The 20162-nt window shown below is 65.3% G+C and overlaps 2 protein-coding genes across 6 annotated transcripts; one reads left to right on the top strand and one right to left on the bottom strand.

The window, feature by feature from the left end:
- Positions 1-315: 315 nt before the first annotated feature.
- Positions 316-6739, bottom strand: DMRTC2 (DMRT like family C2). Its single transcript, XM_070063278.1, has 9 exons — positions 6622-6739; positions 5817-6041; positions 4518-4675; positions 4063-4139; positions 3647-3830; positions 3427-3553; positions 2369-2429; positions 2075-2249; positions 316-940 (listed from the first exon to the last, which is right to left on the bottom strand). The coding sequence occupies exons 2-9, from the start codon at positions 6035-6037 to the stop codon at positions 828-830; spliced, it is 1116 nt and encodes a 371-aa protein (XP_069919379.1). The 5' UTR covers positions 6038-6041; positions 6622-6739; the 3' UTR covers positions 316-827.
- Positions 6740-7259: 520 nt separating this feature from the next.
- LYPD4 (LY6/PLAUR domain containing 4) lies at positions 7260-12008 on the top strand. 5 transcript variants are annotated; one of them, XM_070063283.1, is made up of 7 exons: positions 7260-8101; positions 9791-9950; positions 10041-10166; positions 10255-10412; positions 10515-10658; positions 11194-11520; positions 11738-12008. In XM_070063283.1, exons 4-7 carry the CDS (start codon positions 10346-10348, stop codon positions 11938-11940), a joined length of 741 nt encoding a protein of 246 aa, XP_069919384.1. In that variant the 5' UTR covers positions 7260-8101; positions 9791-9950; positions 10041-10166; positions 10255-10345; the 3' UTR covers positions 11941-12008. The 5 variants fall into 5 exon arrangements, with proteins under 5 accessions (XP_069919384.1, XP_069919383.1, XP_069919382.1 ...); XM_070063282.1 differs by having other exon boundaries at positions 9791-9970; XM_070063281.1 differs by lacking the exon at positions 9791-9950.
- Positions 12009-20162: the final 8154 nt, after the last annotated feature.

Here is a 20162-nt window from a genome sequence, read left to right as displayed (position 1 = left end):
CAACATTTCCTAACCAGTGGAAGTGATAAATGTTTGAGAGGGGTTGCACATCACCCTGATTGGATCCTTACCTGGGTACTTATATTGAATTACTGTACTATGCCCCTGAGTGTGTACAAATATTACCTGTCAGTTAGAAGAGAAGGGGGCGCAAGTAACAGCAGCACAGAGGCTCCGTGATGAGTCGGCTCCTCCAGCTTTCTGGGCGCCCCTTCTAGGAGGGGCAGGGAGGGGTCTCCAGGGCTCACATCTTCGGAACAGCCTGACCGCTCTTCACGTGTGCAGCGGTTCAAGAAAGACTAGCCAGCAGACGACTGAGGAACGAGTGTTTATTTCTGCCGTTACTGAGTAATTGATTTCCACTTCGAGAAGTGAATTGAACGAGTCCTCCCCGCGGTCAGGATGGCTCGGTTAGCCTGTGCTAACAACCCCCGGACCTCACTGGCTTAAAAGAACAGAGGCTTAGTTCCTGCGCACTCACACAAACCGAGGTGCAAAACGGACTGTTCTCCCATGTCCCATGCGGGAGAAGCAGGGTGCGTGGATGGACACAGAGCCATGGCTCAGATGAACACCCTGGCACGTGAGCTCATGCGACATTGTGCCACACGGTCAGCTTAAACTGTACAACTCTTTGTTGGGGGATTTAAAAAGGCCCGAGGACCCAAAGATGGGCTGAAGAAAATCCAGCTCGGACCAAGGGAACGCCCCCACTGTGGAAGGAACCGAGAGCCACGGGAGCTTAGAGAGAAAAGGCCCGCACGTGCGCCACGCCGGATCCCGTGTCAGCCTGTGAACCGCCGCGCGCTGCCGCCGCCCACGCAGTCCTAGCTCAACAGGGAGATGGAGCCCAGACGCCCGATGTGGAAGGCCACGGAGGGCCCCGTGCTGGGGCGGAGGGCGGGGCCCACGGGCTGGAATCCTCTTCCTCCAGTGGAAGCTGCGGAAGAAGGGAGGGCGGGGCAGTCACACCTCCCCTCTGTTCAGATAAAGGAAGCCTGTGTGTATTTGGAAGGCAGAGTGACAGAGGAGGGAGAGAAGGGAGGGGGGGAGGAGGGGGGCGAGCGAGCTTTCACCCAGGGCCCACTCCCCGGAGGCTCAGACCAGTCACAGCCAGGCGTGGTCCAAGGAGGAGTGGGGGCCTCCACCAGGCCTCCCACACGGGTGGCAGGAGCTCAGTGCTGGGACCCGGCTGGCGCCCAGTGCAGCGGCAGGCAGGGAGTAGCTGGGCCGCAGCGCTGCGCACCCGGCCCTCTGTGCAGACTTTCCTCCCTGTTCTCACCTCCGCCTGCCTCCCTTCCCTCCAGCACAGCTCAGTCCCTGAATACAGCCCTGCCTAGCCAGAAGCCTTCGCGGCCAGCGTCAGTCTGGCGGTCAGGTCAGGACGCCGGTCTCAGGTGAGGGCCGCGTTCTGTCCCGGCTGCGGCTCCCGACCCCAGCTTCCTGCTGCTGCAGAGCCTGGAAGGAGCAGCCCCTGGCACCCGCAGGAGCCCCGCTGAGCTCTCCGCACCTGGCACCCTGCTTTGGCCTCGTCCATCCCTGGCTACTGAGGGCGTTGGGAGTGGATCACCAGACGGAAGTGCACACACGCTCTCTCTGCCTCCCAGATGAGTGCGCAGGAAGAGAGAGCAGCATTCCCAGCTCTCTGCTTGTCCTGGTCTGGACTCCCAGCCCGTGGCCCAGGCCGCCCCAGCCCCGTCTCTGTGCTCCAGGCCCTCAGCCCCTCTGTTCTGCTCCAGAGTCGTCAGGGAGCCGTGTGAAGGCTTCCCGCTTCCCACCCGACCCCCTCGGCCAGACCCGCAGCTCTCAGTGGGCGGCTTGGGGCTGGAGCGGGCCCGGCTCTGCCAGTGTCTTACTGTGTGCTCTCGGCCCGTTCCTTGAAGTCAGGATGCTGGACATTTGGTGCTGAGTGCAAAGCTGGTGAAGGGGATGAAGTGGGGACGCCTCCAGTGCAGCCCGGGGACAGGCTGAGGAGTGAGGGGCCCAGGCCTGGAGACCCTCGCCCAGGGTTACCCCCGCGGCCTCCCCTTGCCCAGCTGCCCCTCGTCGTCGGCTCCTTCCAGGGAGCAGGTACCTGGTGGGCCACAGGGGTGGAGCAAGGAGATCCAGGCAGGGTTGGGGGGCACGGAAGGGGTCAGGCGGGGAGCCTGGGATGAATCTTTCAGGCCTACGAGGGCCTCAGCTGCCTCTCGCTGTAGCTGCCGCTCTGAGGGGGCTGGTGTCCAGGCCAGGCGAGAGGCCCCAGGGGCCTGCAAAGCAAATGGAGAGAAGTGGAGTGGGAACCCCCACTTCTGCCCGGCTCCAGGCGCTCCCTCGGGCCCCTGCTCTTCCCTCCCCCAGGCCCTGGCTCCCATTTCTTTCCCAGGACCTGTGGCTGTAGCAGAAGCGGGTCTGGGGCGCCACACGACTGCAGTATCAGGGTCGAGCATCTGGAAGCAAGGAGAAAGGTGTCCGGGGTTAAACACGTGGACAGACAGGTACACACAGGACGGGGCGGGGGTTAAACACGTAGACAGACAGGTACACAGGACGGGGGCGGGGGTTAAACACGTGGACAGACAGGTACACAGGACGGGGGTGGGGGTTAAACACGTGGACAGACAGGTACACAGGATGGGGGCGGGGGTTAAACACGTGGACAGACAGGTACACAGGACGGGGGCGGGGGTTAAACATGTGGACAGACAGGTACACAGGACGGGGGTGGGGGTTAAACACGTGGACAGACAGGTACACAGGACGGGGGCGGGGGTTAAACACGTGGACAGACAGGTACACAGGACGGGGGCGGGGGTTAAACACGTGGACAGACAGGTACACACAGGACGGGGGCGGGGGTTAAACACGTGGACAGACAGGTACACAGGACGGGGGCGGGGGTTAAACACGTGGACAGACAGGTACACACAGGACGGGGGCGGGGGTTAAACACGTGGACAGACAGGTACACAGGACGGGGGCGGGGGTTAAACACGTGGACAGACAGGTACACACAGGACGGGGGCGGGGGTTAAACACGTGGACAGACAGGTACACAGGACGGGGGCGGGGGTTAAACACGTGGACAGACAGGTACACAGGACGGGGGCGGGGGTTAAACACGTGGACAGACAGGTACACAGGACGGGGGCGGGGGTTAAACACGTGGACAGACAGGTACACAGGACGGGGCGGGGGTTAAACACGTGGACAGACAGGTACACACAGGACGGGGGCGGGGGTTAAACACGTGGACAGACAGGTACACAGGACGGGGGCGGGGGTTAAACACGTGGACAGACAGGTACACAGGACGGGGGTGGGGGTTAAACACGTGGACAGACAGGTACACAGGGCGGGGGCGGGGTTCTGACTTGGGGATCTGGTGCGAACTGGGAGGGCGCTGCCCTGTTGGTGGGAACCACACGCGCCCCTCTCCCTACTCACGTGCGGGGCAGGCTGGGGGGGCCCTGAGGCTCTCCAGTGAGAGGGACGGTCAGTACCGAGCGCGCCCCTGGGCAGGCAGCGAGGGGCCCGTGCGTGGGCAGCCGGAGAGAGGCGCCAGAGTCGAAGGCTGCGGGGTGGGTGAGAGAAGGCGGAGGGGAGGTCACAGGCCCTTCCCTGCCCTCTGCGGCCGAGACAGGCGCCTCGCTGACTGACGTCTCACCAGGGAACGGATGCAGCGGGACTGCCGATTCTGGGCAGAGCAGGCGGCACACCACTGGGGGTGGCATGGAGAGGCCCGGAGGCAGCCAGTGGCCAGGGGCCCAAGGGCCGGGGGGCACCGCAGTCCACGGCAGAGGCAAGGCTTCCGGGGGCCGGCTGAGCAGCAGAGGCCCACGGACGTTCTCCTGCAAGGGCAGAGGGCACGGCTGGTGTCCTGGGGTTGGGTAGGACCCCAAAACTTTGCAGCCAGGGAGCCTTGAAGACCCACCCTCTCACTTTGCCCACAGGAAGAAGGGATTTACCCAAGATTAGGCAGCAAGTCAGGGCTGGGGCTGGAACCCAGGGGTCGCGGGGCACAGCCGGGGTGTGGGCAGGAGCTGGGGTGGGAGCCGCTGCCCGAGGCCCAGGCTCTCCTACCTTCCCGGGGGGCGTCAGTGTCAGCGGGACTGCCCCATGGTGGGGCTGCGGCTGCGGTGCGATGTTCTCCTTTCCAGCTGGGAGGGACCGGCAGGGGCTCTGGTGAGCCCTCCCCCAACCCCCAGCCCACATGGGTGCTCATCCCCCCATCCCCCCAGCCCACATGGGTGCCCAGCCCCCATCCCCCCAGCCCCACATGGGTGCTCAGCCCCCCACCCCTCACTGGGTGCCCAGACTCCCAGCCCCACATGGATGCTCAGCCCCCACCCCCCCAGCCCCTCACTGGGTGCTCAGCTCCCTTCCCCATTTTCCACCACACACCCACTGCGTTTGATCGCTGGGGAGCTGCGGCCAGAGGAGAACCACCTTGCCCGAGGTCACACGGGTCACACGGGCAGGACTGGGCCTCCACTTACGCTTTCTACACGCACAGCCCCACCCCGCCCGGCACTCACAGGGGACCCCCGGTGGAGCAGCGCCCTTCTTGCCGCGGCCGGGGGCTTTGGGAGGGGCTGTCCCTCTGCGCAGCAGCCCCTGAGCCAGCTGTCTCTTCAGCTGCGCCTCCTGCTGCCTGCGCAGGGCTACCTGGGCGGCCATGACCCTGCGGCGCTCCCTGAGGGGTGGGGAGGAGCGTCAGGGGGCAGCTCAGAGGGGGCGCTCCCTGGAGGGGTGGGGGCGAGCGTCAGGAGGAGGCTGGGGGGGCGCTCCCTGAGGGGTGGGGAGGAGCGTCAGGAGGAGGCTGGGGGGGGCGCTTCCTAGAGGGGTGGGGATGAGTCAGGGGGCAGCTCAGGGCCCCCCCGGGCGCTCCCTGAAGGGGTGGGGGCGAGCGTCAGGGGCGGCGCCCCCTGGAGGGGTGGGGAGGAGTCAGGGGGCGGCTCGGGGCCCCCAGGCGCTCCCTGGAGGGGTGGGGAGGAGTCAGGGGGCGGCTCAGGGCCCCCAGGCGCTCCCTGGAGGGGTGGGGAGGAGTCAGGGGGCGGCTCGGGGCCCCCAGGCGCTCCCTGGAGGGGTGGGGAGGAGTCAGGGGGCGGCTCAGGGCCCCCAGGCGCTCCCTGGAGGGGTGGGGAGGAGTCAGGGGGCGGCTCAGGGCCCCCCGGGTGCCCCCTGGAGGGGTGGGGAGGAGTCAGGGGCGGCTCAGGGGGGGGAGCCCCCTGGAGGGGTGGGGGTGAGCGTCAGGGGCGGCTGGGGGGGCGCCCCCTGGAGGGGTGGGGAGGAGTCAGGGGGCGGCTCGGGGGCCCCCCGGGTGCCCCCTGAAGGGGTGGGGAGGAGTCAGGGGGCGGCTCGGGGTCCCCCGGGTGCCCCCTGAAGGGGTGGGGAGGAGTCAGGGGGCGGCTCGGGGTCCCCCGGGTGCCCCCTGAAGGGGTGGGGGCGAGCGTCAGGGGCGGCTGGGGGGGCGCCCCCTGGAGGGGTGGGGAGGAGTCAGGGGGCGGCTCGGGGGCCCCCCGGGTGCCCCCTGAAGGGGTGGGGAGGAGTCAGGGGCGGCGCCCCCTGGAGGGGTGGGGAGGAGTCAGGGGGCGGCTCGGGGCCCCCCGGGTGCCCCCTGAAGGGGTGGGGAGGAGTCAGGGGCGGCTCAGGCCCCGGGCGCCCCCTGGATTGGTGGGGAGGAGTCAGGGGCGGCTGGGGGGGGCGCCCCCTGGAGGGGTGGGGAGGAGTCAGGGGGCGGCTCAGGGCCCCCCCCCCCCCCCCGGGCTCTCCCTGGAGGGGTGGGGGCGAGGTCAGGGGGCGGCTCAGGCCCCGGGAGCCCGGCCCGCACTCACAGGATGAGGACGCATTTGTGGCACTCGCAGGTCTGGAAGAGGCAGAGGCGCTTGTGGCCCTTGAGGCGGGCCGTGACGCCGTGGTTGCGGCAGCGGGCGCAGGTGGGGGAGCGGCTGGCGGCTCTGCGGGGCACCAGCTCCGCGCCCTGCAGGGCTCTGCTCTCCAGCCCGGGGCCCGGCTCCGAGGCGCAGTGGTGGGGCTCCACTCCGCTGGGTTCCATGGGTCTGGGGCCGGAGCGGAGGGAGGGTCAGGACAGCCCCGGGGCCCTGCCCCATCCCCCCCCCACCCCGGAGGCCGCACCTCTGCTTCTGGCTCCCGCACCACCTCGCCCCTTCCTCCCGCCACTTCTCATTTAGTCTGCTACACACTTTCCCAGGGCGAATCCCGGCTTCACCCACGCCCCCACCCACCGCTCCTACACCCGCTCCTGCCACCGCCTGCCCCAGCTGGCCGTGCTTCCTGGCATCCTCACCCCTACCATCGATCCGATCTGACCCAACACCTTCGGCCCCTCCCCTTCAAGTCCTGGTCTCAGTCTCCTCCTTGCACCCCCGCCCCCACCCCGTGCGCCCTTCCCATCAGAACTCCCTCTTGGACCAACACCAACTGCGTGCTCTCTGGGGTCCCCGCCCCTCTTTCAATGCCCTCAATTTCTCGGCCACGCCTTCATTCACTCCCCGGGTGGGTGCCGGGCCAGGCCCCCGTCCGAGGCCCCGACCCCTCTCCTCGGGGCGTCCAGGCGCGCATGCTCCCGTGCCCACTTTCCAACCACGACTCTCAAGGACGGCCCGTCCCGCCGCCCACCCTGCTCGTGCGTCCGTGTGCACCCCCTTCCAGCAGCCCTGCGGCCCCGCCCCGCTCCGGGGTCCGAGGGAGGGGGTGGGGCGTGGGGCACGCGTGGGGTGGGCCCGCGGGGCTGGGGGAGGGGAGGGGAGGGGCGCGAGGGGCGCGAGGGGGAGGCGAGGACGTGCCTGGGGGAGGGATCAGGCAAAAGGGACGAGAAGGGGACGGGTAGTGTCCGCGCAGCCAGCCCTCGGTTACCACAGCCTCGCGGGGCGTCAGACTCAGTCCAGAGGGGACCAAGAGAAGGGACAAACAGGCAGAGGAACGGCTGCGCTCGCGCTGGTTTTCCCGCCCCTTCTCACGGGGACCAATGAACTTCAGCCGCCTCTCGCTGCTGTGGCGGGCGTCCAATGCGCTTTGAGATCCACACCGCGGCACGCCCCTTTCTTCCAGTGCCAGTCTCCACGCGCCCAGCTATCAGGCCAACCAATAGCGCGTCGAGTTGAGCCTCGTGCCCCTTGCCCCTCCTCCCCAAGGGCGCGCTTTCCCAGATTGTTCCTCCCCTTTTGGAGGAAGCGGCCAATGGGGCGTCGAGTATCGGGGCCACGCCCCCAGGCGGGCCCTGCCCCCAGGAACGGCCTGCCCAGGCAGGCCCCGCGGGCGTTGACTTGGACTCCTCTGCGCATGCGCACAGCCTTGCCCTTCTGGACTGCGGCCTGGGTCTCGGTTGCGCTGGGCGCTTCGTCCGCGTCGTGCTGCATGGTCTCCTCAGAGCCGTGCTTGTCCTTCTGGTTGCCCTGCTTGCTTCCCGGCTCCCACCTCGGCCCGGGTCTCTGCGCCCTGCTGCCTCTCGGCCTGTTGGTGCTGTCCACTGTGGGACCTCGTTCTCTGGGTGCTCCGTGCCCTGAGAGCCTGGCCCCCTGCTCCCTCTCTTGGCTGTAGCCTTGGTGTCCCTGCAGCGCCTGCAGCGCTCTGCGAGGGGTCCCTGCCCAGGGGGTCCCCTCTGTCCTGTGCTCCCCTCGGACCGTCCCGGGGTGGACCCTCCCGTTCTCCATTTCCCCCTCCGGGTCCCATTCCCGGGGCCCCGCGCCCCCTGCTCTCTCTGCTTGGCCTCCCCATCTCCGTGCCGGCTTGCAGTCCGTTAGCTAGCGGCTGCTCCTCTGTCGGCCTCTCCGCTCCGGGCGGCAGCCTCCCCGACCCGGCCACTCCGCCCTGAGAATTGCCCTCCGGCCTTTCTCGGTCGTGTCTGTGCCCGTGCCCGGATCGTGGGGTCCTGGCTGGTGGGCGCGGTCTCCTCTGGTTGGCTCCGCCCCTCTGCGTGGCCCTGTGCCAGCCTTCGTGGCCTCTCCCCGTGTCTCGTCTTCGCTGCCCCTTGGCCACAGGCTTACAGGTTACAGAGCGCCTGTGTCTGTTGGGTGTCCGGGCCAGGACAGGGGCAGGCAGCCGTGACCTCTGAGCTGGACGGCTGGGCGCAGGAGCCGGCTCAGATAAAGTTGGAAAGGTGGTTTGGCGTCCGCTGTTGGGGGCAGTGAGGCGGGAGGAGGCTTGGGTGTCTCGGCCAAGGAGGTTGAGCTTGGTTCTCGGGGCGGGGGGGGATTTAGGGGGAGCTTGGCGTTTGCCCAGCACTTGTGTTAATCTTGCATCTCCCATTGGCCCTGTGAGATGGATCATTCATCCTCTTTAAATCGAGGAGGCAGACTCAGCATTGAGCATCGCACGGGGTGGCCCAGGTGGTGGTGGTGGGGTAGCGATTCCTGCTCGTGGCCACCTCTCAGTGCCAAGTCTACCGGTGTTGCCCCACTCCCCCCCCCCCCCCCCGCATTGTCTTGGTGTGATTGCCACGAGGCCCCACGCCGGTTCTTGATCTCCCCGTAGGTGGTCATTCCAGGGTGGTTAGTGTTTCTGCAAGATGTGTAGGGTTCTGTGTGCATGAATTTTAACGTTTGCAAGTGGTGTGCTTCTGTGTTTTTTGTTTGTTTGTTTGTCTGTTTTGTTGTTGTTGTTGTTGTTTTGACAGGCAGAGTTAGACAGAGACAGAGAGAAAGGTCTTCCTTCCGTTGGTTCACCCCCAAAATGGCGCCGTGCCAATCCGAGGCCAGGAGCCAGGTGCTTCTCCTGGTCTCCCATGCGGGTGCAGGACCTGAGCACTTGGGCCATCCTCCACTGCACTCCCTGGCCACAGCAGAGAGCTGGCCTGGAAGAGGGGCAACCGGGACAGAATCCGGCGCCCCGACCGGGACTAGAACCTGGTGTGCCAGCGCCGCAAGGCGGAGGATTAGCCTAGTGAGCCGCTGCACCAGCTGTGCTACTGTGCTTGTAACACGTGGCGGCCGTGCTGTGATGGTCCCTGGGGCCTCCCTGCCTCTGTTCTTGGGAAGGGACACTTGCATGGCCTCAGCTCGCCGCCGCCGTGACAATGCCACCTCCTTGGGCTCGTCCCTCTGGAGATGGGGGTGGAAGTCGTGTCCCACAAGTACCCGGGTGTACCAGAAATGCATGGAGGTACACCTTTAAAAATTCATGGAAAATGGAATTAAACGGTACCTATTTTGGTGGAAAAAAATCTTCTGAAATCTCTGCACACAAGAGATCTTCAGCTTTGGTTTGAAGCTTATTTGGCACCAAAATAAACACATGTTTTAATTCCACAACCTTTTGGAAGCATCCTGCTATTTAGAAACCTAACTGGACGCCTTGTCAGGATTGTCCACCGCACTGTTCTCGCGGTGGAGATGAGGCCCCCCACACCACCCCAGGAGCAGGCCCTATCCCCTTCCTGCCAGCACTCGCCTCTGCCCAGCCGCGGGGCCACCGGGGTCTGGTGGGCGAGCAGGTGACCGGCGGCGTCTCCTTGGTTACTGCTGGATGTGAGCGTCTCTTCCCTGTTAGCCTCTGGTTTGCGCGTGCAGGGCTGCTTCCTTTTTGTTGTTGGTCTGTGGGCGACCTGGGGCCGCTCTTGGCTGTTGTCACTATGTAGTCTCCCCTTGATCTCAGCCATCATCTTTACTTCTGTTCTCTTGTCGGGGGAGACGGGCAGAGGCGAATTCAGAAACATATTTTTATGCTGTTTCCTGATAATGCATTTGAAGTTATCAATTCTAAATACCATGCATACTAAATGTTGACATCTTTTTACAAATATATATATATATATATACATTTTTGATTTGACATGATTCTTGGCTCATAGGAAGTTACTGAACAGTGGAGTCCCCTGGCCTCGCCCCCTGCTGCCCGCCGTGGACGGCCTGTGGGTTCTGAGCCCGTGAGCAGGAAGCTGTTACCACGCGGGCCTCTCCACCAGGCCCACAGGCCGCAGGAGCCGCCCGCGGATTTACCGTGTGCTCTGTGTGTGTGAGAGGGACACGCGGTGTGTGTACCGTTAAATCTCCTTGCGAGCCGGTTTCTTTGGTAGGATGCTGACCCTCCTCCCCCTACAGGAGTCCTAGGCGCCCCTTGCTTGTCCTGACCTTGCTGCTGCCCCCTGGAGCACCAGGTGCCGTGGGCCAGCCAGCGTCCCCCTCCCCCGCTCAGCGCCGTGGGCAGCGCAAGCCCCACGCAGGAGAGTGAGTGTCTGTGAGAAGCTGAGGGGGCGTGGGGGGCTGCAGCTGGGCAGTCTGCAGGGAGCCGTGTCACGTGTCCCGTTCTGTCCAGAGGCAGGTGGACAGAGGGCCCAGGCGCTGCGGAGGAGCGGGCGTGGCCCCCGGAGCGGGCCGGGACCCACGCGGAGCTCGGCGCCCAGACCATGGGACCCCGGCCCTTGAGACCCGCGCAGCTGCTCTGGCTCCTGGGCGCCGTCGCTGCTGTGCCGGGTACGTCCCGCGGGGCCGGAGCTGTGGGTGCCCAGCTCGTGCTGGGCAGTTCAAGTTCAGGGGCTGAGCCGGCGGACCACTGGAGGGGCGCTCTCTCCTCAGGGGCTCGAGCGCTCCTGTGCTACGAGGCGACCGCCTCCTCCTTCAGGGCCGTGGCCTTTCACAGCTGGGACTGGATTCTGATGCGGAGCGCCGTGTGCAAGCTGCGAGAGGGCTGCGAGGAGACGCTGGTGCTCATCCAGTCAGGTGCCGGGCGCGGGGCCGGGGTGCGGGGCGCGGGGTGCGGGCGCGGGGTCGGGGTGCCGGGCGCGGGGTGCGGGGCGTGGGGCGCGGGGTGCGGGTGCGGGGCGCGGGGCGCTGGGCGCGGGGTCGGGGCGCGGGGTGCGGGCGCGGGGTGCGGGGCGTGGGGTGCGGGGTGCGGGGGCGGGGCGCGGGGCGCTGGGCGCGGGGGCGGGGGCGGGGCGCGGGGTGCGGGCGCGGGGCGCTGGGCGCGGGGGCGGGGCGCGGGGTGCGGGCGCGGGGTCGGGGTGCGGGGCTCGGGGCTCACTCCTCCCGCCGGGACCGGAGCCCTGGGCACTCGGCTCCCTCCAGGAGCCCGGCCCCCGGGGGAGGAAGGGAGCCCAGGGCGGGAGAAAAGGATGGGGCGTGGGCGAGAGGGGCTGCAGGGAGAGGAGTGAGGAGGCAGACCCGGAGAGCCCGGGTAGGGGGGGACAGAGGCGACGACGACGTGCCGGCGGGGCGGGAGGCTGGGGACACGGACCAGAGCGCTCTTGCTCCTCAGGGACCAAGAAGGGAGTCGTGGGTTTTAAAGGCTGCAGCTCGTCCTTATCCTACCCTGCGCAAGTCTCCTACCTCATCTCGCCGCCCGGCGTGTCGCTGGCCTCCTACAGCCGAGTGTGCCGGACCTACCTGTGCAACAACCTGACCAACCTGGAGCCCTTCGTGCAGCTGCAGGCCGGCGCCCCCAAGGCCACGGGGCACTCTGCCCGCGAGTGCCCGACCTGTGTGGGCAGGCACGACAAGGAGTGCCTCCCCAACTTCGTCTCCGTGGAGTCTTGCCCGGCCGCCGCGCCTGCGTGCTACAGTTCCACGGTGAAATTCCAGGCAGGTGAGCCGGGAGGAAGCTCGCCTGTCGGGTGCCTGCCTGCCTGCCTTGTGCCCTCCCGGGGCTGCCCGGTGCCGCCCACCTGCGAGAGGGAGCAGGGAACAGGCGCGTGGGTTCTGCGGTGGTCAGGGTGTGGCACCTGCTGCCCGAGCCCCTGGGGAGGGGCCCCGGGAAGAGGGCAGGCTCTAGTCGTGAGCGCCCCGGCCCCTCTTCCTGCCAGGCCGCCTCAACACCACCATCCTCCTCACGGGCTGTGCGCAGGCCCACCGCCACCTGTTAGCCGAGTTCCACCACATCGGGAGCATCTGGGTGACCGAGGGCCTCAACATCCTGGACAGGTCCCAGGTGGTGGGTGCTGGGCCCCCCAGTCGGGGCCCCGCCTGGAGCATGCTCTTGGGCCTCCTGCTGGCCCTCAGGAACTGACCAGCCGGCTGGCCCACACCCACCCCGATCCCTTCGCTTAGCCAATTAAAGTCTTAGAGTTTCCTTTCTACCTTGTCCTGTGCTCCAGGGCCGTGTGCAGGCCAAACGCGCGTCCAGGGTGGCAGGGGCGGGCCTGGGGCCAGAGGCGGTGGGCAAAGCCGAGCAGCCGGGGCGCTCACAGGTTCCTGTTTCCTGCCTCTTCCTCTGGGGGGCTGGGGTCAGCCACCCACACGGGAGAGCCTGGCGAATGCTGTCCCCTTGAACGTGAGGGCCTGGGGCTCAGAGCCGGGTGCCGCAGGGCGACTGACGCCAGCTCCCGACGGCGTCCTGGGTGCCAGACCTGCGCCGCGCTTTACGGACGGCGAGCCCCTCGGGTCCGGGAGCTTCCTCCTGGTCTCCCGGGTGGGTGCAGCGGCCGAAGCATTGGGGTCATCCTCTGCTGCCCTCCCAGGCCACAGCAGGGAGCTGGGTGGGAAGTGGAGCCACCGGGACACCAGCCAGAGCCCACGTGGGAGGCCGGTGTTGCCAGGCTATGCCACGGCGTGGCGCTTGGGGCGTCTTTTACCCCTACCTTGCAAAGGAGCAGGCTTCCGGGGGTCAGACCACCTGCCCAGCGGGGCCTGTCCCCCGCCCTCAGCCCTCACCCGGCTCTGTCCCCGTTGGGGGGGGGTCATCAGGGGAGTGGATGGGGACCTCAGCTGCTTTCCTCTGCCAGTGATCATTTCTTCTTCTTCTTCTTTTTCATTTTAAATTTCATTTGTTCGAAAGGCAGAGAGACAGATCTTTCACGTGCTGCATCCCTCCCCAGATAGCCACAAAAGCCGGGGCTGAGCCAGGCCGTAGCCAGGGCCCCACAGCTCAGTCCGGGCCTCCCACCAGGCTGCAGGGACCCCAGTGTGCGTAGCAGGAAGCTGGGGTGGGAACAGAGCCGGGACTGGAACTGGGCACTCCCACGTGGCGACCCAGTCGGTGTGCAGACGCCTGTGCCTGCCTTCATTGTCATGGAGTCGTGAGCCGGCGTAAACGGAGCGAAGCCGTGGGATCAGCTCCCGGCTTTGGCCAGCGCGGCCTGTGCTTCGCCCGTGGTTACACAGCGCTCCACTGTGCCGCACAGCGCCTGCTTCTCTCCCTAACAACCCGGTCGAGCGGACGGCTCTCCTCGGTGTCTGTTCTCCTCCACTTCTCCCTTAGCGATGAAAGCGCGGACTACCGGGACGTGGCTGTTAAAGGACCAGAGCTACGTTGCCTGGCTCCTTCTGAAACGACCTGCGGCTTGTGACCAAGTTCTGCCACCAGGACTTAAGTGCAGATGTCATGGATGACTTCCGAGTTGTGTCCTTAGCAGGGCGGAACACGCCTTCCTCTCTTCTTCCCTTCCTCTCTCCCGACGGCTAGGCTATAGATGTGATGGCTGGAGCTCAAGCAGTCGTCTTAGGTTGTGAGGTGTATGTGGTGCGTTGAGAACCACAGAAGGAGCCTGGGTCTGTTACTGAGAGCCACTGGAGCCTCGAGCTTTCTGGGGCTCCCGCAGCAAAGGAGCGCGCTGGCTGGCTTCCCCGGCAGGGCCTCATCTGCATGAAGCTGGAGGCAGGAGCCAGGCACAAAACCAGGGATTAGCACATGTGACACAGGCGTCTGGACAAGTGTCTTAACTGCTAGCATCTCCCTCCCTTCCCCCCTCCCTCCCTCCTCCCTCCCTCCCTCCCTCCCTCCTTCCCTCCCTTCCCCTGCCCCTCCCTCCCTCTCCCTCCCTTCCTCCCTCCCTCCCTCCATCCCCCCTCTTCCCCCTCCCTCCTCCTTCCCTCCCTCCCTCCCTTCTCCTCCCTCCCTCCATCCATCCCCCCTCCCTCCCTCCCTCTCTCTTTCTTCTTTTCTTTGAAGATTTATTTATTTGAAAGGCAGAGTTAGAGGGGGAGAGAGAGAGAGAGAGAGAGGTCTTCCATCTGCTGGTTCACCCCTAGATGGCCACAATGGCCAGAGCTGCGCCAATTTGAAGCCAGGAGCCAGGAGCTTCTTCCAGGTCTCCCACGCAGGTGCAGGGGCCCAAGGACTTGGGCCATCGTCCACTGCTTTCCCAGGTCATAGCAGAGAGCTGGATGGGAAGTGGGGCAGCCGGGCCTAGAACCGGCGCCCACGTGGGATGGCGGCACTGCAGGCAGCGGCTTCCCCCACTGGGCTGTGCACCGTGGCGCCAGCTCTCTGTAGCTCAGAGGGCGCCTGTTCAGGGAATTTGTCTCTGACAGCAGTCGGGGCTCGGCGCAGGCACTGGGAGAGGGCTCGAGGGGCTCTGGGCTCCGCGGGGGCTTGGGGAGCAGGAGGCCGTGCTCAGGGGGCCGCAGGCTGGCGTGGGTGCAGGCAGGCGGGTCGTGGGAAGTCCCCTGCATGCTGTAGGCAGACAGCGCCCGAGTCTCCGGTGGGGGAGACTCAGCTCAGGGCCCGGCCTGGGGCAGCAGCCGGCCACGCAGGACCGCGCGGTGGGTGGCTGTGCTGCCAGCCCTGGGGCTGGCGCGTGCCAGGGGCTTGCAGTTTATAAACCGGGCCTAGCAGCAGCCTCTGCCTCACTGCGTCTTTCTCAGCTAGACTGGAAACGGTGGGCGGGGCGGGGGGGGGGGCACAGTGTCCCCGAGACACTGTCCGTGGTGCTGATGCCTGGGAGCGGGGCTGGGAAATTGTGTTCTAGTTTTGCTTTCTGTTATTCTTTTAAAAAATTTTTATTTCTATTTACCTGAAAGGCAGAGAGACAGAGGAAGAGAGAGAGTGACTTCTCCCACCCCCTGGTTCACTCTCCAAATGCCTGCAGCAGCCAAGCCGGGAGCCTGGAGCCCAGTCTAGGCCCCCGACGTGGGTGGCAGGGATCCAGGCACCTGAGCCGCCCCCGCTCTCTCCCGGGGTGCACTAGCAGGGAGCTGGAGTGAGGAGAGGAGCCGGACCTGGTCCACCTGTGGCAGCGAGTGTGCGTCAGGCTTCAGTGGTGGCCGCAAGGGTCCAGGGTCCCCCAGCCTCTGCCCCTCCCCGGGGCTGCCCCCTCCCTCCTCTGCTCAGCACCCCGCAGGGCCTGGGTCCCCGAGACTCACCTTGTAGATAGGAGCAGCTGCCTTGGGGCCAGGAAAGGGGGCCTCGGGCGGAGACAGAGCCGGGCGGGCTTTGTCTCTCTCAGGTCGGGGACCAGTTCAACTTCCTCAGCACCAGCCTCAACGAGGATGGGACTCCCCAGTGCCTCCCTTCACCGTCACTAACCCCAGACCCTGATGGATGCTCCCAGCACCCACCGTGCACCTGCTGCACTGGGCTCTCTTCTGGCCCATGGAGGGAGCCCACGGTGGGCTCAGGACAGGTGTGGGTGGTCCAGTCTCTACACAGAGGCCCAGCCTCTGACCAGGGTGGAGGCAGGCTGGGGAGTGACAGTCCCTCCGTCCTGGGCCTCCCCAGCTGGGACCCCCCCACACCATGTAAGGGGTGGGGGAGGGGAGGGGCTTGTGAGGGAGGCGGAGCTGGTGGAGGGACCTTGACTTGGGAGTGGAAGTAGGAGTTAGCAGGCGGGTGTGAGGAGGGCTGGGCCCCTTCTCCAGGAGGGCCTGGGTCCTCAGAGCCCCCGCCCCGAGCAGCAGGAGAGAGCGGCCATCGTCAGAGAGACCCCGCAGCCATCTGAGGGGCCGAGCGAGCAAGCGAGGTTGAGGAGGTGGCCTGGCCGCCACGGATCAGGCCCGAGCTGGCCAGTCGGGGTCCCTGTGCCCAGCTCATTTCTGAGAAGCCTTCTCGTAGGCCAGGCCCAGGCCCAGGGCCCCAGGGGTGATGCAGGAGTGGGCACCGCGGGGCCAGCCCAGGGGCCCCGGTCACAGCCCAGCGGCAGGGCCACACAGTGGGAGTGGGCGCTCAGGGCTGCAGGGAGAGGCCGCGGCTTGGGGGCCAGGCAGGTTCCATGGCGGGCAGGGCCCAGGAGCGGGGCTGAGGACAGGCCTGGAGGGGCTAGCCTCTGTCCTGAGCCAGCAGGATGCAGGTCTGGGAGGACACAGGCCCCAGAGGGGAAGCAGGGCCTGCCTTGCCGGGGGCGGGGTTCTGGGAGCTGCAGGCATCGCGAATTCTCCCCGAACTCCAGATGCTCCTCTTGGGCCAGGAGGTGCTGAAAAGTCACCGTGGCCCTGCCCCCTCCCCGCCTCGCTGAGAGGAAGAGGACGTGGCAGCCCCCCCCCCCAGGCCAGGCCCTCCCCTCCACGCCTCAGGGCTGCAGGTGACACAGAGGCTGGGACAGCAGCAAGGGTGTGCGGGTCCCTAACTGCCCAATTCATACACAAGGAAGCAGCGGGAGAGAGGGAGAGAGAGAGAGAGGGAGAGAGAGAGGGAGAGGGAGAGAGGGAGAGAGAGAGAAGGAGAGAGAGAGAAGGAGAGAGAGAGAGGGAGAGAGGGAGAGAGAGGGAGAGAGAGACAGAAAGAGAGAGAGGCAGAGAGAGACAGAGACAGAGATGGAGAGAGAGGGGGAGGGGGGAGAGAGAGGGGGAGGGGGGAGAGAGAGAGGGAGAGAGGGAGAGAGGGAGGGAGGGAGAGGGAGAGTGGGAGGGAGGGAGAGAGAGAGAGGGAGAGGGGGGAGGAGGGAGAGAGGGAGAGAGGGAGAGGGGGAAGGGGGAGGGGGGGGAGGGGGAGGGGGGAGGGGGAGAGATGGGAGAGGGGGAGAGAGGGGGGAGGGGGAGAGGGAGAGGGGGGAGAGAGAGGGAGAGAGAGAGGGAGGGAGAGAGGATGGCGTGGGGGGAGGGGAGGGGCCCACGGAAGGGAGAGAGGTGCGGGCAGGACCACAGTCCACGGGCGGCAGCCACTCCTTCCCCCAGGGCTGGGCCAGCTCGGGTGGGTGAGGGAAGCCTCGGTGCCTTCCGGTCCTGGAGAGCAGCAGAGCGTGCCAGGATGGCCACCAGAGCTGCCCCGACCAGGCCCCCGGTCACGACGGCCCTACCGGGAGCTGCAAGAGGCAAAGCCCAGGTGTGTCCAGCAGAAGCCGCGAGGGCCTGGGTCGGGCAGTGGGAGAGGCCGCGATGCCCACGTCCCCCGGCCACCTCGCGTTCTGTTCTGAGCCCTTGGACTCGCTCCAGCTCCTTCCGGTCTCCCACACACAGCCCCTGCAGGGTCTGCTCCCGCGCCCTGGCCACCGCTCTCCTGCCCGCCAGGGCCTCCTCCTGCTGCTTCTTTTCCACCCCTCCCGGCTTCTCAGTGGTCAGCTCACCCGGGTCAGCGGCTGCCCTGGGGACCACTGTGCACACGTCACCCCCAGGCCCCTTGTCCCCGTGCTGGAGAGCAGCGCCCCTCCCACCCTGCCCACGCCTCCTCCAGCCTCTCTCCGTGATTTAAGGCTGGACCTGTCTGGATCTGCCTGGGACAGGAGGTCAGGGGTGAGGACCCTCGTCCACGGGCCTGGGAGGGGCTGAGTGGCCTGGCCTCTGGCCGTGTGGATTGGGGCTGGCAGCCCGGGCGTGGAGGAAGACGTTACAGGAAACGTTCATGGTGAATGGGTCACTGCAGACGGTGTTCCCTGGGTTACTGACTCCACACTCGTAGGGTCCTGTGTCGTTCCGTGTGATGCTGAGCACAGCGAGAGTCCTGTTGTCCAGGGACAGCTGCAGCCTGTCCGTCGTCTCCAGGAGCCTCTGACCATTTATCCACCACAGATAGGTTATGTTCTGAATCTCAGGTTCACAGGTGAATGCCTCAGAGTCCTCGTCTTCCACGGGCTGGGACTGGTTGCTCGTGATGTGGGGCTCAGGTAATTTTGCTGTGCAGGAACAGAGAGACGATCACCCTGGGCGGTGCCTTTGATTCCCCCAAAGGCCGCCTGCCTTTGTTGGCATCTCTCACCTCCCAGCCAACCTGAGTTCTTAACCAGGCAGGTGTGTGTGTGTGTGAGAGAGAGAGGGGGGGGGGGAGAGAAAGGGAGAGAGGGAGAGGGAGAGAGGGAGAGAGAGAGAGAGGGAGAGAGATTCCATCCACTGGTTCGCTCCCCAAATGGCTGCAAAGTTCAGAGCTGGGCCAGGCCGAAGCCAGTACACTGGAACCCCATCTTACTCGCCCCCGTGGGTGCAGGGGCCCAGGCACTGGGGCATCATCCGCTGCTTTCCCAGGTGCATTAGCCGGGAGCTGGATCAGAAGAGGAGCAGCTGGGACACGGACCGGCACCCATATGGGATGCCGGCGCTGCAGGCGGAGGCTTAGCCCACTGTGCCCCAGCGGTGGCCCCTGGAAGGGCTGCTATGCATGACTGCCCGACAGCAGGTGTCAGGAACAACTCTCTCGAGAAGATCTGTGCCCACTTCAAGAGAGAGACGCTGACAGGTTTCAGAAATCCGGGCGTTGCCAGCCAGGGCTCTGCGGCAGGAGACACAGCTCACGCCTGGCAGCTGTGCCCGTTAAAGCCGTCCTACAGGGTGGAGCAGCCCAAGCCACTCTTACAGCTGCCCATGGGGGAATGCGTGCCCTCCCACGGTGGGTATACGTCCCTGACAATTCTGGAAAGCTCTCCCTAGCTCTTCAAGATGCACACTCCCCAGTAGTGCCGTGGCTCACCCCACCCTGTCTAAATCCGTGGCGTTCGGGACCGGGCCCCTGGTGGCCGAAGCCATGCACCTGTCAGGTTTGCCTTGTAGACTGTAGGAACAGAGATGGCCCTCTTGTTGCTGGTGCACCTGCGAGGTGACCCTGTGTAAAACCCACCGGGGGCCAAGCCCCACCCTGATGCAGCTCTCCCAGTCCCCAAACACCGGCTTCACCCCTGTGACAGCAGGAAGCGGCCCCTACTACAGGACCGAGGAGTGACAGGAGCGGGGCGGAGTCCGATCTGCCACCAGGCCCCTCTCCTGGCCTCGCCTTGGCCCTGCACTTCGGTGGCACAGCCATGAACTCCCGGGACCCAGCAGTGGCTCCGCCGGCCTCAGGATTCTCACCCTGGTCATCGCTTCTGCATTAAGGGGGCTTGTTCAGGGGAATCCCGGGCCTGGGCCAAGGTTACTGCCACCTGGACGCCAACGCCCCCAGGCCAGTGGAAGAAGCCCGCGGTCCTCACAAAAACCCCCCATCAGGGCTAGCGCGGTGGCACAGCAGGTTAACACCCTGGCGTGCAGTGCCAGCATCCCATATGGGCGCCGGTTCAAGACCCAGCTGCTCCACTTCCCATCCAACTCCCTGCCAAGGGCCTGGGAAAGCAGTGGAGGATGGCCCAAGTCCTTGGGCCCCTGCACCCACGTGGGAGACCCAGAGGAAGCTCCTGGCTCCTGGCTTCGGATCGGTGTATCTCCAGCCAATTGGGGAGTGAACCAGCAGATGGAAGACCTCTCTCTCTCTCTCTCTCTGCCTCTCCTCTCTCTGTGTAACTCTGACTTTCAAATAAATAAATAAATCTTTAAAAAAACCATCAAAGGAAGGCCTCAAGTGGGAAGTAACACTGCTTGAAGGAGGAAGGGACACTGAGCACGTCTGGGCGAAGCCAGTGTAAGCTTTTATACGGCTACATCCAAGTGAGCCAAGGCAGGGTAAATGCACTGCACGTAAAAGAATGGTTTAATAATTGTACGAGGGGCTGGCATGGTGCAGTGGGCTCAGCCGTCGCCTGCGATGCCGGCATCCCATTGTCGGGGTGCAGATTCGAGTCCAGCCCCCTGCTATTGGGCCCGGGGAAGGCAGCAGAAGGTGACCCAAGGGCTTGGGCCCCTGCCAGCCACGGGGGAGATCCGGATGGAGTTCCAGACCAGTTCTTTGGCCTGGCCCAGCCCCAGGCGTTGTGGCCATTTTGGGAGTGAACCAGCGGATGGAAGACGTCCCTCTCTGTCTCTCCCCACCTCTCTCTGTAACTCAAATAAATAAGCAGATCTTTAAAAACAAAACAAACAAACAACCAAAAGATTCTGTCAACCCAGATGCCTGTTGGTTTACATAATTTAAGGAAATCTTTGATAAATGAGCTGCTTTAAATTTGTTAATAATAAAAAAAAGGAGTTAAGGCTATTTTCGGAATTGTTCACGTACATCTGTGCCCGGGTTTGCCGGCAATGAGATGAAGGCACATTCTTCCTAGGAACTGTTTCTCGGAGATTTTTAAACGATTATTTCAAACAGGCGACCGAAGAGCCGGCAGGCAGGCAGGAGAGAGACCCAGACCGGGAGCTGGAAGCCTGCCCTAGGCTGGGGTCTCGACCCCTGGGGACCACCCGGCCCCTCTGGAAAGCGCCGGCATCTAGGGAACAGAGCAC

The sequence above is a fragment of the Oryctolagus cuniculus genome, chromosome 18, assembly GCF_964237555.1.
Source record: "Oryctolagus cuniculus chromosome 18, mOryCun1.1, whole genome shotgun sequence".
NCBI lineage: Eukaryota > Metazoa > Chordata > Mammalia > Lagomorpha > Leporidae > Oryctolagus > Oryctolagus cuniculus.
This window is presented reverse-complemented; position numbering and strand designations above follow the sequence as displayed.

Excerpts from the sequence above, each read along its gene's own strand:
- DMRTC2 (XM_070063278.1), bottom strand. The coding sequence starts at position 6,037 with ATGGAACCCAGCGGAGTGGAGCCCCACCACTGCGCCTCGGAGCCGGGC. Across the intron at positions 4,140-4,517 it reads TGCTCCACCGGGGGTCCCCT|CTGGAAAGGAGAACATCGCA; the intron begins GTGAGTGCCGGG and ends GGTCCCTCCCAG. Across the intron at positions 941-2,074 it reads CCACCCCTGTGGCCCACCAG|CTTCCACTGGAGGAAGAGGA; the intron begins GTACCTGCTCCC and ends CTTCTTCCGCAG.
- LYPD4 (XM_070063280.1), top strand. The coding sequence starts at position 10,346 with ATGGGACCCCGGCCCTTGAGACCCGCGCAGCTGCTCTGGCTCCTGGGC. Across the intron at positions 10,659-11,193 it reads GCTGGTGCTCATCCAGTCAG|GGACCAAGAAGGGAGTCGTG; the intron begins GTGCCGGGCGCG and ends CTTGCTCCTCAG. Across the intron at positions 11,521-11,737 it reads CACGGTGAAATTCCAGGCAG|GCCGCCTCAACACCACCATC; the intron begins GTGAGCCGGGAG and ends TCTTCCTGCCAG.